The sequence below is a fragment of the Paroedura picta genome, chromosome 9, assembly GCF_049243985.1.
Source record: "Paroedura picta isolate Pp20150507F chromosome 9, Ppicta_v3.0, whole genome shotgun sequence".
NCBI classification, from domain to species: domain Eukaryota; kingdom Metazoa; phylum Chordata; class Lepidosauria; order Squamata; family Gekkonidae; genus Paroedura; species Paroedura picta.
The window spans coordinates 66,497,026-66,511,878 of NC_135377.1; the positions used below are offsets into that span (position 1 = coordinate 66,497,026).

The window sequence follows — 14,853 nt, forward strand, 5'->3', positions numbered from 1 at the left end:
AAGGAGTTGTTGCGATTAACTCTGGGACATGACTAGCAGCCGGGTAGCCAAACAAAGGCAGGGATGCCTGACCATCTCCAGATGCAGAGGCAAGGACACGCCCAAGGGTGTGTTTGAGGCAGATGCAGACACTATGGCTTTTGACATGGAGGGGCTAGAGGTTTTCCAATCCCCATTTGCACTCTACCTCCTATCTTGTTGGGGGATGGGGCAGAAGGAGTTTGACTGATGAGAGAAAGCAGTCACTCACCAAATCTAAAATCAGACCTGATGGATAGGTACATGTTGGCATGAGATCTATCAATCTTTCATGGGGGGGGGGGGGTAAACACAGTAGGGTTCCTCTCATGAGTCACAAACCACCCCTAGCAGAAAGGCAACAAAGGGATGCCTCAAGTGTTGTTGAAACTCCACCCCCCCCCAAAATACCCATGAGCATACACGGAGAAGTAAGACCCCTATGTGGTCATGCACAGTCATCAGGAGTGTGGCCCCATGCGCCCGGTTCATGACCTACAAACTATCCCATTTTGTGGGCTCGCAGAGACTCGTGGATTGGTTCATGCCCATCTCTACTCACAGCTACCAAAATTTAACAGAAGAACCTTCAAAAAAGAATTTCTTTACAGACCCTTTCTGGATTTTAGCAACGAATGTGACCTCCAAACCTTCTTGCCCACACTGCTCTATAACCCTGGCACAACAACTAAAACGTTTCGACCTTGGGCAACCTTGGATGTCATGATTTGGATAGCCCATGCAAGCCCGATTTCAGAAGTTAAGCAGGGCCAACTCTGGCTAGTATTTGGATGGGAGGCCTCCAAGGATTTGGGTGGTAGTTCCTCCAAGGAACACTAGGGGTCATGACATGGCGTCAGGAAATGGTAAACCTTCTCTGAATGTCCCTTGCCTGGCTGTCAGACAATCCTTGAATCTCCTGGCTACACTACACTTGCCTTATGATAAATAATAATAGTAGATTAGATGCCCATCTTGCTGGTCTACTATACCCTCAGCCTTGCTAATATATCTTCTAAATGAAAAAAATAATCTGCCTATTTTGAAAATTGCATGTTATTCTGATTTGTCATTTAGTGGTTTTATTTTACCTCTTTCTGAAGAGCCTGGGCTGAAATCCCTTGCTTTTTATCTATCTACACTGGCATCTCTTAGCATCAGCATCAAAATGACCATCTGGAATTGAAGCAGAACTTAAATAGTGAAGAAAAAAAGAATTTACCTTACAAAATACAAGTACCACACTGTCGCTGAAATGAAGAACAGAATTGTGTAGAGCAGTAGAGTGATCAATATACCAGGGATTCCAGATCCTTCTGTCCTTAAAAAGAGCCAATACAGCTTGGCACAGTCAGCAATGGGCTTGCCTGGTGTGTAATGAAGTCGCTGAAAGTTTTGTTTTTAAAGAATCACATTATTTCCATTCTTGCTACATATCATCATAATTCACACAACTCTATTAAGATACATGGCCTTTGACAAATGGGGATGGTTAAGGTTTAAAGAATGGAAAGGCATCCCAATAGATGCTTACCCCATTCACTGGGGACATATATCTGTTATGGAGCAGTGGAAATGAAGGTATTCTAATAATCCTGATCTTGTCAGATCTTAGAAGCTAAACAGGATTGTCTCCGATTAGTATTTGGATGGGAGGTTGCCAAGGAACATGAGGGGTCATGATACAGAGGCAGACAATGGCAAACCACCTCTGAATGTCCTCCAAGGAACTCTAGGGGTCATGTCATGGTGTCAGGAAATGGCAAACCTTCTATGAATGTCCCTTCCCTGGCTGCCAGGCAATCCTAGGATCTCCTGGCTGGATTACACACACCGTGTGATAAAATAAATAAATAACTAGACTCCTGCACCCCCCCCCAAAAAAAAAAAGTGCATAGAATTTTATTGTGTGTCTACATTACTACTTTAAAATTTGCATAGGTAGATACATTTTGACACCAAGATGAACATCATACATGCTTTTTAATCATCAACATAAATATACATCTTTAGGGCCAAAGTTAAGAGTCTCTTGTGGCGCAGAGTGGTAAGGCAGCCATCTGAAAGCTTTGCCCATGAGGCTGGGAGTTCGATCCCAGCAGCCAGCTCAAGGTTGACTCAGCCTTCCATCCTTCCGAGGTCGGTAAAATGAGTACCCAGCTTGCTGGGGGGTAAACAGTAATGACTGGGGAAGGCACTGGCAAACCACCCCATATTGAGTCTGCCATGAAAACGCTAGAGGACATCACCCCAAGGGTCAGACATGACTCGGTGCTTGCACAGGGGATACCTTTACCTTTACCTTTACCTTTTAAGGCCAAAGTTCTCAAAAACTGACCTATGGAGCTCCAATACGCATCACTGGTAATTTGTCGACCTTAGAGAAAGTTCAACCCAAATTTAGGAAAACAATTCTCCAACTCCCAAATATCATTTCTAAAGTCGCAATTAGACTGGCATAGTTAATTTCCAGACCAGGCTTTGGGTGGCAATCTTCATATCTGGTTAAAATGGCTATATCGGCAGAAGGGCCTAACAAGCCATTATAACCAAAACATGAAGTAGAAACTGACAGATGTATTTGTTACACCGTGGTTAAATGTATTACTAGAAAAGCTATGCTTCTATGGTCTGCCCTACCAACTTGTTTTAAGCCTCAGTTATAGCTATGTTTGCCATCCTGAACAATGACAGCTATAGGGAAAATGTCCCAAAATTGGAATGTCCACCCCAGAATATTTTAAAGCAATAGAGTCCTTAAACACACACAAATGATAAAATTCTATGTATCTATATTTTTGTGGACTATTAAGTATAGTACTCCTTTCTTGCTGAGACTCGAGGCAGATGACAATTAAAAACATAATACAGTGGGAAAGACAAGATAGAAAACCAACCAAATAAGAGAATGAACGAATACCTAAAGCCGAATTACAGGATTGGAGAATGATGTAGAGGAACATCATCATCATAGTAAATAAAAAATGGTAAAATTACAAACATGGGGGGAGTGAGGATAAAATGGTGCCGAAGAGATGTAAGCTTCTTTGTGACCCCCATTGAAAAGAAAAAGCAGGGTGTGAAAGAAGTTCACACAAGAACACATGAAACTGCCTGATACTGAATGAAACCCTTAGCCCGTCAAAGTCATTCCTGTCTACACAGCCTGGAAGCTGCTATCCAGGGTGTGAGGCAGAGGTCTTTCCCATCACCTACTGCCAGGTCTTTTAACTGGAGGCAGCAAGGACTGAATCTGGGCCTTTCTGCATGCCAAGCAGATGCTCTACCATTGGGCCCACAGGCCACCAGATAAAATACTAGTCAACTCTGAATAAACTACATTTCTTAGCATAGCCATTATTTCTCTCCTTTAATTCCTAACTATAAGAAGGAAACATTATTAACTATCTAACAGGGTTATCAAGCAAAAGGTTAAGCCATGGGGGAAATCCGGACCTCTGAGCAGGTGGGAGAGAAGACTCGAAGTATCCCAATTCTGACCAGGATGGCTCCCCCTCCAACTGCTAGGTTCTGCTTTGTATGTCCTAACCCTGTTAAGTAGGCGTGTTCATAATTATTTATGATGGCAAGCAATATGGCAGAGGCTTCCGGGACAAGGCCTTCTCTTTATATCTAATACCATCTCACATCACTAAGGGGGAGTTGTTAGTGCCGTGTCAAGTGATCTGCACTTTTTCTTTTGATAATCAAAAAACGAACGCGAGTTGACATGGGACCCTATTCTCCAGGCCTATCAATCTGCCAGCTTTCATAAGCGCTAAGTCTGCTTAGAAATTTTTTAAAGATATTAGATCATTAAAGTAACTCATGTCACATTACCACAACATAACGTTTTAAAATGCTTGATCTAAAATAAATTGATTGGCAAGCAAATCCAAAATAGCAGCTGAAAAAATGCCAAAGGCGGCCAGGGGGGGGGGGGACTGCGGGAACAAATATAGGAAACACATGGAAGGGATTCCGTTTCGTTTTGAAATGGGATATGCCCCTTCACTTGGTATTCCGTCAGTCAAATGTGTTCCTTGTGAAAGTAATTTTGGTAGAAAATATTGCCAATTTTCAAGTACAGAGCAAGACGTAGTTTCCCTAACGTCTCAAATCAAAGTCAAATTAGAAGTGCTCTCAAACGTCTAATTTTCGGGCTGATTTGAGTCTTCACCGGAACTTGATACAGATGAAGAGGCGGGAACGGGATTCATGTCATGAGTTTCTCCTGTTTTTTTTTCTTTTTTTAACTAGAAGCAGGGGGCTTTATGTTCTGCCAAGTATTCAGAACATGTTGCTAGTGAATGTAATGTCTATAGGGCAAAACCAGGTCTATTGACATCAACTGCAATTTGAAAACGTATGGCCTGTGTTTGTTTGAATAAATCTGAAAGATGTGGTGAAAATGACTCTTATTGCCTCCACGTGTAACTCATGGCAGTTTGAGCATGCGGAACTGCATCTGACTCCCGAACCTTAGAGCACTATAGCTCTCTCATGACTAGGGTTGGCGAGTTGGGGGTCAAGGTTGCCAAATCCAGATGGGGTAAACTCCTGGAGGTTTGGGGAAGACAGGGAAACAGTGGGGTATAATTCCATAGGATCCAACCCCTTTCAAAATATCCACTTTCTCCAGGAACTGATCTTTGTAGTATGGAGATGAGCTGTAATTCGGGGGGGGGGGGAGACCTCACCAGGAGGCTGGAATTGCTAGCCATGACTGGTTGGTTGGAGCGCCAAATTCTGTCAAAATTTTACTGGTTAGAAATCCCTCAAATATTCTTCAGGCTTTAAGAAACCCCAGAAGTGGTGTGATCGTACAGAATATGGTTGAGAAGAATAGTTGTGTACATGCCCTCCTAGGGTCCCTCCCCTTCCCACCCCCTCCAGGCCCATCATTGGGCATTTTAGGAGGGGGAGCAGGTTGATATGACCATATTTGGTCATATAACCGATAAATGTTTAACACATTATAAAAATATTAAAATAAATTAACCCCCCCATTTTGGAAATCCTTCCAGGGCCATCATAAAATCTGGTTGAGAATGCCTGGCTTAGATTCATGTTGGTCTGAAGCAGATGGAAAAAGTTGGTTGGTCTTAGAGGTGCTACCAGACTCAAACTTTGTTCTATAGGTGTGTTTAATAATAAAACATATTTCAGTGATTTCTCTACAAATTTTTATCTTCTGAAGCAGTTCCGTAATGCTACATTTTAAGATCATTTCTTTCAAAATATTCCATAGCTTTTCTATGAGATGGCTGTCTTTCTTGAGGCCACTGTGATTTTTTTTAACACCTCTTCTATATCTATATCAATACCTTACCACAGTCAGTTCACAAAAGGGAGGAATATATTACAGACTTTTCAATCACAATCAAAATCTGTGATTAATAACATAAAAGTTGTTTAATTTTAAAACATCCCCCCTTTAAAAAAAAAACAAAAACCTCCTATCTTCTTGTAGCCAGGGGTGGAATTTCGTCTCTCAAATGGAGTCGCTAAATAAAACAAGCCTTAACAGCAAAGACTCAAATTCAAGATATTTTAAGTGACTCACCCCCAGGAATGTATCCACCACAAACACTGCCAAGGGGTCTAATACTGTCCACAGTCCCCAAGCCATGATCAGCTTTGACAAGAAAGAAGGAAATGAGCCAAACAGCAGCTGACAGGCCCATCTCATCAAAACCATAAGCAACATCACTGTATTCAAGGTCAAAGGTCCCACCACAACGACAGTCATCTCTTCACTGGTATGTACCAAGGAATTCTGGTAGCACAAATCCACTGTGTGAGGGAAGAGCTGGAATCTAAACATAAAGGTTGAGGGAGAAGTAAGCAAGACTGTCTTTCTTGGTGCTTATATATTTCTACAGTCATATTCGGTCTTGTAACTGTAGGCCCACTCACGTATCCACAGAGCCAAGAAAGAATCTGACAGGCGGGTTACCTGTTTAGGGAAAGCAGAAAGCACAACCAAGAAATCAAAAATGGAAAAGATAAAAGAGCGGTGTGAAATGTAACTTTTTCAAATGATGAGCCGCAGTGGTCTATCAGTCCTATACTTTCTTGTATAAAATAAGAAAGTAGCCACTGGATTTGTTACCCAAGAATAACTGCGCAGAAAGTTTATTTACTTCATTTATTTCTTAGATTTTTATACCACCCTCCCATATGACTCAGGGCGGTTTATGGTATTTGGGTTTTTTTTTTTTCATATGCGCCTCATCTGGCATGCTAAGTGGTGGGGGATCAACAAAAAGTGCTGTAGTCCAATGGGGACAAAGACCACAATGGGACAGGGTTTAATTGGCATGTACTTTCCTGTGTGAATGTGTTTCCCTAGCCTAGATACTGTCACTTCTTGTTTAATTGAAACAAAGGTACCATGTCACTATCAGAAACAGCAACAACAGCAAAGGAAAAATATAAAGTCGCGCACATCATCAAGTGACTCCAGAAATAAGAAATGTTGCTGAAGAGGGAGCATCCTTAATTGCGCATAACAACTGAGTGTTGTTGGGCTAGTGAATTTCTGGGCTAGTAAACTTCTGAATAAAGAGTATGGAAAGACCAGAAAGTGTATCGAAAAACCAGGCAGACTGGGAATCAGGCACCACCCTGCAGAGGAAAACTTTGCTCCCTGACCCATTCACTGCCCCCCACCCCCCAACAGTGGAGGGGAAAGGAGCAAAAGATGGCTCTCTCACCACTCCTGCAAGTGAGCAAGCTGCTCCAAGCAACACATCCCCATTGTGCGGTACAAGGATCGAATCCCTACTTACTTTATGATGGGAACTCCCACAGCTCGAAGGAAAATCCACTGGCTGCAATAGTGAAGATACAGACGGACAAACCAGAGTAAAGCCGCCAGCATCATCATGAGACAGAAGTCCCAGGAATGCCAGTGTCCATCCCCGAGTTCAGAAAAGGCTGCATATACCCCAAAGTAGAGGTGCTTCGTGATTCTTTGGGTCACTTTTGGGTCAACTGCAGGATGGCACCTGCAGTAAAGACATTAATACACAACAATAAAGGAAGATGTCGTGAACATGGTTTGAAATGGATCACAGAGGAATCTTCTCATAAAGATAAATGTTCACATGAACTCTTAATGGCTTACAGCTGATAGTTCAGCGACCCTTTAGCATGGTGCAGGTGGGTGCTGTGCCCCCCACCAGTGGGTTTCTGATGTCCATTTATTTCTTTGATGAGTCAGTTCTGGCTTCATAAGAAATGAGGGGGCATCACCTTTGGGTCTGCAAGGAGAACCTGTTCAAAAACAACTCTCTCTGTCATAGGAGGATGTTTGGCTTTCAACAATGTGACTTTTTGTGCTCAGATTTAGCAACTTGTGGAGTAAGGATGCCAGTCCCCAGGTGGGACCTGGGGATCCCCCAAACTTATAGCTCATCTCCAGACTAAAGATATCAATTGTCCTGGAGAAAATGGCAGCTTTGGAGGTAGACTTCATAGCATTATATAATGCTGAGGTCGCTCTCCACCCCAAATCTTGTCCATTCCCAGCTCCACCCCCAAAGTTTCCATGTATTTCCTAACACTGAGCTGGCAACTCTACCACTGAGACCAGTTTGTGATCACCCTCCATGGCAGCCATTTTGTGGTTGAATCCACACCTGTTCTCAGAATTACAAAAGCATTCACAGGTTTAATAAAACTGGTGAGCCCTATTTTAGATTGATATCTTCAACAATTTGTCAGCTTTGATCCATGAATAGATACTTTGGTTAATATTCAGGAAACAGGTTCCAACCTATCTGAATACCAAACGCTCTGTTATGGAAGATTCCCCCTATTCTGACATCTTAGCAGTTCCATCTAGGTGACTGCCTAGCATGTCACCTTAGAAAAGATCAGTAGATGCATATTCCATCTGGACGTGAAGAATTCAGTGGCTGATTTTCCTTGTCCAGGTGCTCTGTTTTACCCTCAGCTGCCTTGAAGGGCCGTTATAAGAAAACTTCTTTCTTGCAGAGGGTTTGTCCATACACTAAATGTCAAGTAGAAACAACGGAAATTTATTTGATTCACTGTTCTTTATAGAACACCATCCGAGGGCAATTAATCCATCATTACTAGAGATTCAAGTCTCTCATCAGGGGAAAAGGTGAAGAAGCTCCTAAGTGACAAAAACAACCAAAGAACTGCATTGCCAAATTTTGTGCTTCTACCGTTAAGTTGCCTAGCTCTTTTATAGGGTAAAGGGCTTTTACTTTGTTTGTTTATACTATCTTTACAGTTATAATTATAATGAATTAAAAAAAATTATCAACCATTTTATATTTCATCAAGTTTATTATATCTATTTTTAGTGCTGTCCTGGTCATGATGACTATAAATAAATGTTCATTCATTTATTCATTCATTCATTCAGGGGCTGATCCAGAGAAGGATTGATGAAACTCAGCAGGGAAGCAGGGCGCTTTGTGAGTCGAAGGACAAGTGTACCCTTCTAAAAAGCATTTTGTTCCTTCTGGTGTTTTTGTTGCTTTAGTTTTTCATTTCCTGTTGCTTTTTTAAAAAATTACACGCAACGGCCATAGTAAATATATTATCGCTGCTCATTAGTTTATACAGATAATGCTTTCAGTCCAGTCCTATATGTTGAAACACAGGAACCAAACTATAAATGATGCTGGCCACAGGTCTATTCCAATTGTATTCCTTTAAAAATTGCTCCAAGGCTTTGTTTCAGATTGAAGAAGAAAAGCTGTTTTTTTTATACTTCACTTATCACTACCCAAAGTGGCTTACAAACATCTTTCCCTTCCTCTCTCCACAGACACCCTGATTTGATAATTTAGATGTCACCTTTGAAATTACATTTACTATGGCTATTGCATGTAATTATTTTTAAAGCAACAGAAAATTTAAAATTAAATCTAAATATTTTATTTTGGTATTTTATTTCTATACCACCTTTTCCGGATGGGCACAGGGCAGTCAACAATAAAGTTTAAAGCAATCATAATAAAACATTTTTACACCATTAAAATAATAACAACTACCCCTTTTAAAAAATTTGTCTCTATGAAAGTTACACAGTGCTTGGAGGGGTTGTCTAACTGAGGGAGAGAGGTTGAAATTAAGGTCTAGATGTTATAGGCCTGGTGGAACAGCTCTTTTCTGCAGGTTCCTCCTAATAATCAGAGGAACAAAATCCTTTTTAGACAGAAACAAACTTTCTTTCCTTATTCAAATTACTTGTTCTCTACTTTAGCAATAAAATATATGGGGTGCAGGGCTGGTACCGATGCTTTTGTAAGGAGTTTTGTATCTTTATGAAAAAGGGTTCATGTTTAATGGTCCTACAGCGCCCGGTTGGCACATTTTTATACATCAAGCAGCCTGAAATCTGTTCTGAAACTGGTTGTCATGGCAGAGAGAAAACAGAAAGGAAGTTGCACTGTGCAATCATTTACTGCTCAATGTGGTGTGATCTGCCCTTTAGTTAATTACTCTGCTCCTTCAAAGAGAAGAGAAAGACAGACGCACAGATGCAAGCTTGGCATTATGTCTGCAAGGAACTGGGAAATTTTTTGCTGATTCGAAGCTGGAAAGACAGTTGCTTCTTTGACCTTTGGAAACTTCTAACAGTTTATCCTTCTCCCCATTGACTCAAATGACTAAGCAGCTCAAATTGCCAGGCATGATGTCAATGCACGCCAGCCATTTTTTTTTAAAATACGGAACTATTTTATAAATAAAATCAGACTCCAGTAGCACCTTTAAGAACAACAAAGATGTACTCGAAAGCTCACGCCTTGATTAAATCTTTGTTGGTCTTAAAGGAGCTACTGGGTTCTGATTTTATTGTGCTACTTCAGACCAACACGGCTACCCATTTGAATCTATTTTATAAATACAGGATCATGGCAGTGTTACGACTGAAGCAGGTAGAACTACTATTTCTCTTTTAAAAAATCTTATGAGTTTTATTAAGGACTATCAGGAACTGGTCGGGGGGGATTTGGGAGTGTCACAGGATGGGGAGGGAGAAAATCATAGCCAGTGTTTGAAAATTGAGGATGTTCAGCAAAAACAACAACAACAAAAACAACAACAACTCCCCCCCCCCCCAATAAAAGGTTTATTTCAGGTTCAGGTCGGTTGACCAAATCCCAACGTAACATATCCCAGATCACCTGAATCCCAGTTTCAGTACTGGATTTTGGTTCAGCTTGTTTCAGGAAAGCTGAATTTTTGGTTTTGAGCCATTTAAAGCAGTCAAAACTGCCAAACAGCAGATCCATGGAGATTAGCCCCCCCTCCCCCCGATCCCCAGAAAGGCTTCTCTCAGGAATTCAGACGCCTGAATCAGAAGCTGAATAGATTTGGCTTTTGCAATTTGGGTTCCAAACCTTTTTTATTGCTCCAGTAATCCAACTAGCTTTAAGAGCCTCTCTTGGAGTTTATTTTATTACATTTAAATTTTTTATTACATTCAATTACTCCGTTTGGAAATTGGACTCTAAATGGCATTAAGCTCAAAATCCTGCTCACCTCAAACTCTGCCCCTCCAGTCTCCAGATATTTCCCAACCTGGAGCTGGCAACCATACTCTAAGTGAATTAGCATAGGGCATACTGATGGGCCTTGGCCATTTGACCCCCCTCCCCAAGTCTGTATTAGATTGAAGAATGAGGCACAGTGACACATCATAGAATCACAGAATCATAGAGTTGGAAGGGTCCTCATGGGTCATCTAGTCCAACCCCCTGCACTATGCAGGACACTCACAACCCTATCGCTCATCTACAGTAACCTGCCACCCCCTTGAGCCTTCACAGAATCAGCCTCTCTGTCAGATGGCTATCCAGTTCAAAAATTTACAAAGATAGAGAACCCACCACTCTTGAGGGGGAAAGACTACAGACATTCAAAGATTAGGATTTTGATCAGGTAGTTTCTTATCTGGGGAGATATTTAGCAGCAAGCTCTATGCCTGTATTATCTGTATTATCTGAGGCTTCATGAAACTTCCAAATTGGGCCATTTTCATCATGTTCTTAAGGATACTAGGTGTTCCAACCACAATGACTTATTATTCTACTCCATCATAATAGAAAGGTTATTACATAGTACATTCGGGAAAGCTAGGAAAAAGCCAGAAGTATTGGAATGCCTAGAAGATTTGCCCTAAATTCTTAAGCCTAAATTCTGTAAAATGACATTCTTGATATAGCCTGCTTGGTGTGGTGGTTAAGAGCGGTAGCCTCAAATCTGGAGAACTGGGTTTGATTCACCACCCCTACACATACAGCCAGTTGGGTGACTTTGGGCCAGTCAAGTTCTCTCACTCAGCCTCATCTGAGCCAGTCCACTGGAATAGGTGGTATCAAAATCAAATAAATTAATCATCTACCTCACGGAGTGCTGTTGTGGGGAGAGGAAGGGTAGGTGATTGTAAGCCACATTGAGACTCCTTTGGGTAGTAAAAAGCGGTGTAGAAAAACCAGCTCTAAATTCAATAATGCTAAAGCCGAGGGTATGCCCTATTAGAAAAGAAATCACACTGAGGTAAAATATGGATGTATCCTATCAGGCTAATGGGGAAACTGTTTAAAGTGCAAATGCACTTTGAAAAAGTAGTTCTGTAAAACTGGTACCATGGGGCTTCACATTTAATGCATCCCAGTGATTTTCAGAATGCATTTTCTCAATTTACGAGTTCATCCCCCGCCCCCAAATGCCAGGCATGTAAACTCAGCATGGAATCTGAAACTCAAGCTGTGTTATTTCTAGCTCATATTTCATCAACTCTGTTAAAGATCCTGCAGGAGAAATTCTGCCCACAGTTACACTTGAGCAACTTGGTTTTCTTAAAGGAAAATTACACAGGTAGAACTGAGAGCATAGGGAGAACGCTTGTGGCCCTAAAATGCAAATTATTTCACAATTCTACTGTAGTTGAAGCATTTTAAGCATGGGATAGCAGGCATAAGTCATAACTGCTTCCCTCCCAAATTGAAAAACTGAAAATATAAAAGGCTGATGGTTTATTGAGATTCATTAAATGTCTCAGGATAGAGACAAAAAAAATTCCATCATTTCCTAAGTAAAAAGTAATTATCTCTGGGAAAGAAAGTGACCGGATTTCTGTAATGGGAACCAAGATCCACAGATGCTACAGCACTACACAATGGCTAGATTTTGCTCAGTGCTAATGGGGCCTCAGTAGACATTTGTGGGAATTGATCCAAAAGTGGGATGATAAATTCAAGGATGAAAAATTGCTAAGTGGCGGGGATGATATTTTCTCCACAGGCCATTATAAAAGCCATCCCTGAATCGCTCCCTTTTTCTTTTTCTCAATGATCTCCTACAGTTACTCTTAGGGTCAAAACTTTTTCCCTGTAAACTCATAAGTTTGCAGTCTGCTTGTTTCTTTGGTTCAGCTTCTGTTGTGGATGTGAGGCACCTTGGATAGTTCCTCACCAACATGAGCCTGTTTGCTGGGTTGCTTTCTGTACCATCTGTACCATCGAGGACCTCTATTTCTGAGGTAAATTACCACTGCCATTGGCCTACATGAAGAATTACAGTCTCATATAAACAAAAAAGAAGGGCAGAAAAGCCTGTCATAATGTTTTCTGCTCATTTAAATCCATCCCATACAGAAACATCGATGATCCAGAATTTGTCTGCATCTACAACAGTTTTTGCGGGTGAAGGAGGAGAGTGCCAAAGTTGGCTTGAAACTCAACATCAAGAAAACAAAGATCATGGCATCCGGCCCTCTCAATTCCTGGCAAATAGAAGGGGAAGAAATGGAGATAGTGACAGATTTTATTTTCCTGGGCTCCAAGATCACTGCAGATGGGGACTGCAGCAAAGAAATTAAAAGACGCTTGCTCCTGGGGAGGAAAGCTATGGCAAATCTAGACAGCATCCTAAAAAGCAGAGACATCACCCTGCCAACAAAAGTGCGTTTAGTCAAGGCTATGGTCTTCCCAGTTGCAATGTATGGCTGCGAAAGTTGGACCATAAGGAAGGCCGAACGTCAAAGAATTGAGGCTTTTGAACTCTGGTGCTGGAGAAGACTCTTGCGAGTCCCTTGGACTGCAAGGCGAACAAACCAGTCAGTCCTAGAGGAGATCAGCCCTGACTGCTCTTTAGAAGGCCAGATCCTGAAGATGAAACTCAAATATTTTGGCCACCTCATGAGAAGGAAGGACTCCCTGGAGAAGAGCCTAATGCTGGGAGAGATTGAGGGCAAAAGAAGAAGGGGACGACAGAGAATGAGGTGGATGGATGGAGTCACTGAAGCAGTAGGTGCAAACTTAAATGGACTCCGGGGAATGGTAGAGGACAGGAAGGCCTGGAGGATCATTGTCCATGGGGTCGCGATGGGTCGGACACGACTTCGCACATAACAACAACAACAACAGTTTTATTGTACAGGTGTGCATTCAGCTAATCCAAGCTGAAAAAAATACCCCCAAATACTTAGTTGGTATTTTTCAGGTATTAATTCAGCCAGATAATTTTTTTGCTGTTTTGGGGAAGATCTTTTGAAACCGCCAGATAGCTGCAGTGTGAATGTGTTTTAAGGACTCTTGGTGCCATTAAATGTCTTCAGAGTGAACTTTCTGCTTGGAGAAGGCATTTAAAGGCACTAGAAGCCCTTTAAATGCCTTCAAAGACCAATTGTACCCCTGCCATGGCTTGTAAAAGGCATTTAAATTTTAAAGGGACTGCATTACCTTTAAAGTGTAAATGCCTTCCCCCTCTACTTCTCCCCCAAGCACCACTCTTTAGGAATTGGGTCAAGATGGGTCTATTGATATACAAATGTTGGGATGGACTGTTTTTTTTTATTATTTTTTTGCTGTTAGAAGTTTCATTTTATCATATTTTTGCACTATTACATTTTATTGTATTTTGCTCTTGTAAACATGAGCTGGCTGAGCTGACAGCAGCAGTTAATAAATGTTATAAACAAACAAATAAATACTGCAAACACCTTCTTTGGAGGCATCTTCTTTAGAGGCTCATAGAATTGGAGCCCTTGGACCAATCTTTTTCGAATTTGGATGGGGTTATTAATTTGTTGTTTTTTTTAGCACAGGCACCAACAGCTAATACTGCCTCGCCAAGATACCTCCAGACTGATTTTCCATTATAGTTCATGAAAACCACTGACTATAATGATCCCCACAGGCTATAATGGAGTTAAAAAAACCCCAGCAATCTTGAATATTTATTTGTCTGAATACCATTTCAGTATTGGGGTTTGGGGATATTGGGAAATATTGATATTTTCAGGTTCAATATACTCCAAAAACACCAATGTGGGTTTTTTTTGTTTGTTTTTTGTTTGTTTTTTGTTTGTTTTTTGTTTGTTTGTTTGTTTTTGCACACCCCTACTTTAAGGTTGCCAGGTTCTTCCAGGCCACCAGCAGGGGATGAGGGTATGGCTGCCAGATCCAGATTGGGGAGGGGGGTAGCAAACTAAGTGATCTATGTGCTGTAATAGCTTGAACCAACCATAACCAAAACCAGCCAAAAGCCATAAATAAAGAACAGCCATGGTTGCTGTCCATCTATTGCCCTGCTCAAGCCTCAAGTTGGGTAGACAACAGTGATGACCAGAAAAAGCTAAGGATCAAAAAAGAGTATGTACCAACTGTTGAAGAAGCTATGTTCATGCGGGGCAAAATCTTAGTTTTATCCAAACTTAAGACATTTTTGTTGACGAAGTCTACGGATGCAATAAGGCTACTCCAAGTAACCCCGAAGACTTTGGCTAGGATGGAAAACTACAGGGATACTAAACATATTGTTTCCAAGGAGGGGGCAGTG

General features: G+C 41.4%; 1 protein-coding gene across 6 annotated transcripts in view; it reads right to left on the minus strand.

The window, feature by feature from the left end:
* LOC143845107 (uncharacterized) overlaps positions 1-14,853 on the minus strand; it is a 246,604-nt gene that overhangs the window by 43,988 nt on the left and 187,763 nt on the right. For all 6 annotated transcript variants that reach the window (XM_077353168.1, XM_077353167.1, XM_077353166.1 and 3 more), the window contains 3 exons: positions 6,813-7,031; positions 5,585-5,837; positions 1,241-1,404 (listed from right to left, as the gene is read on the minus strand). In XM_077353168.1, coding sequence (XP_077209283.1) covers positions 1,241-1,404; positions 5,585-5,837; positions 6,813-7,031 — 636 coding nt within the window. The remainder of the gene's footprint in view (positions 1-1,240; positions 1,405-5,584; positions 5,838-6,812; positions 7,032-14,853) is intronic.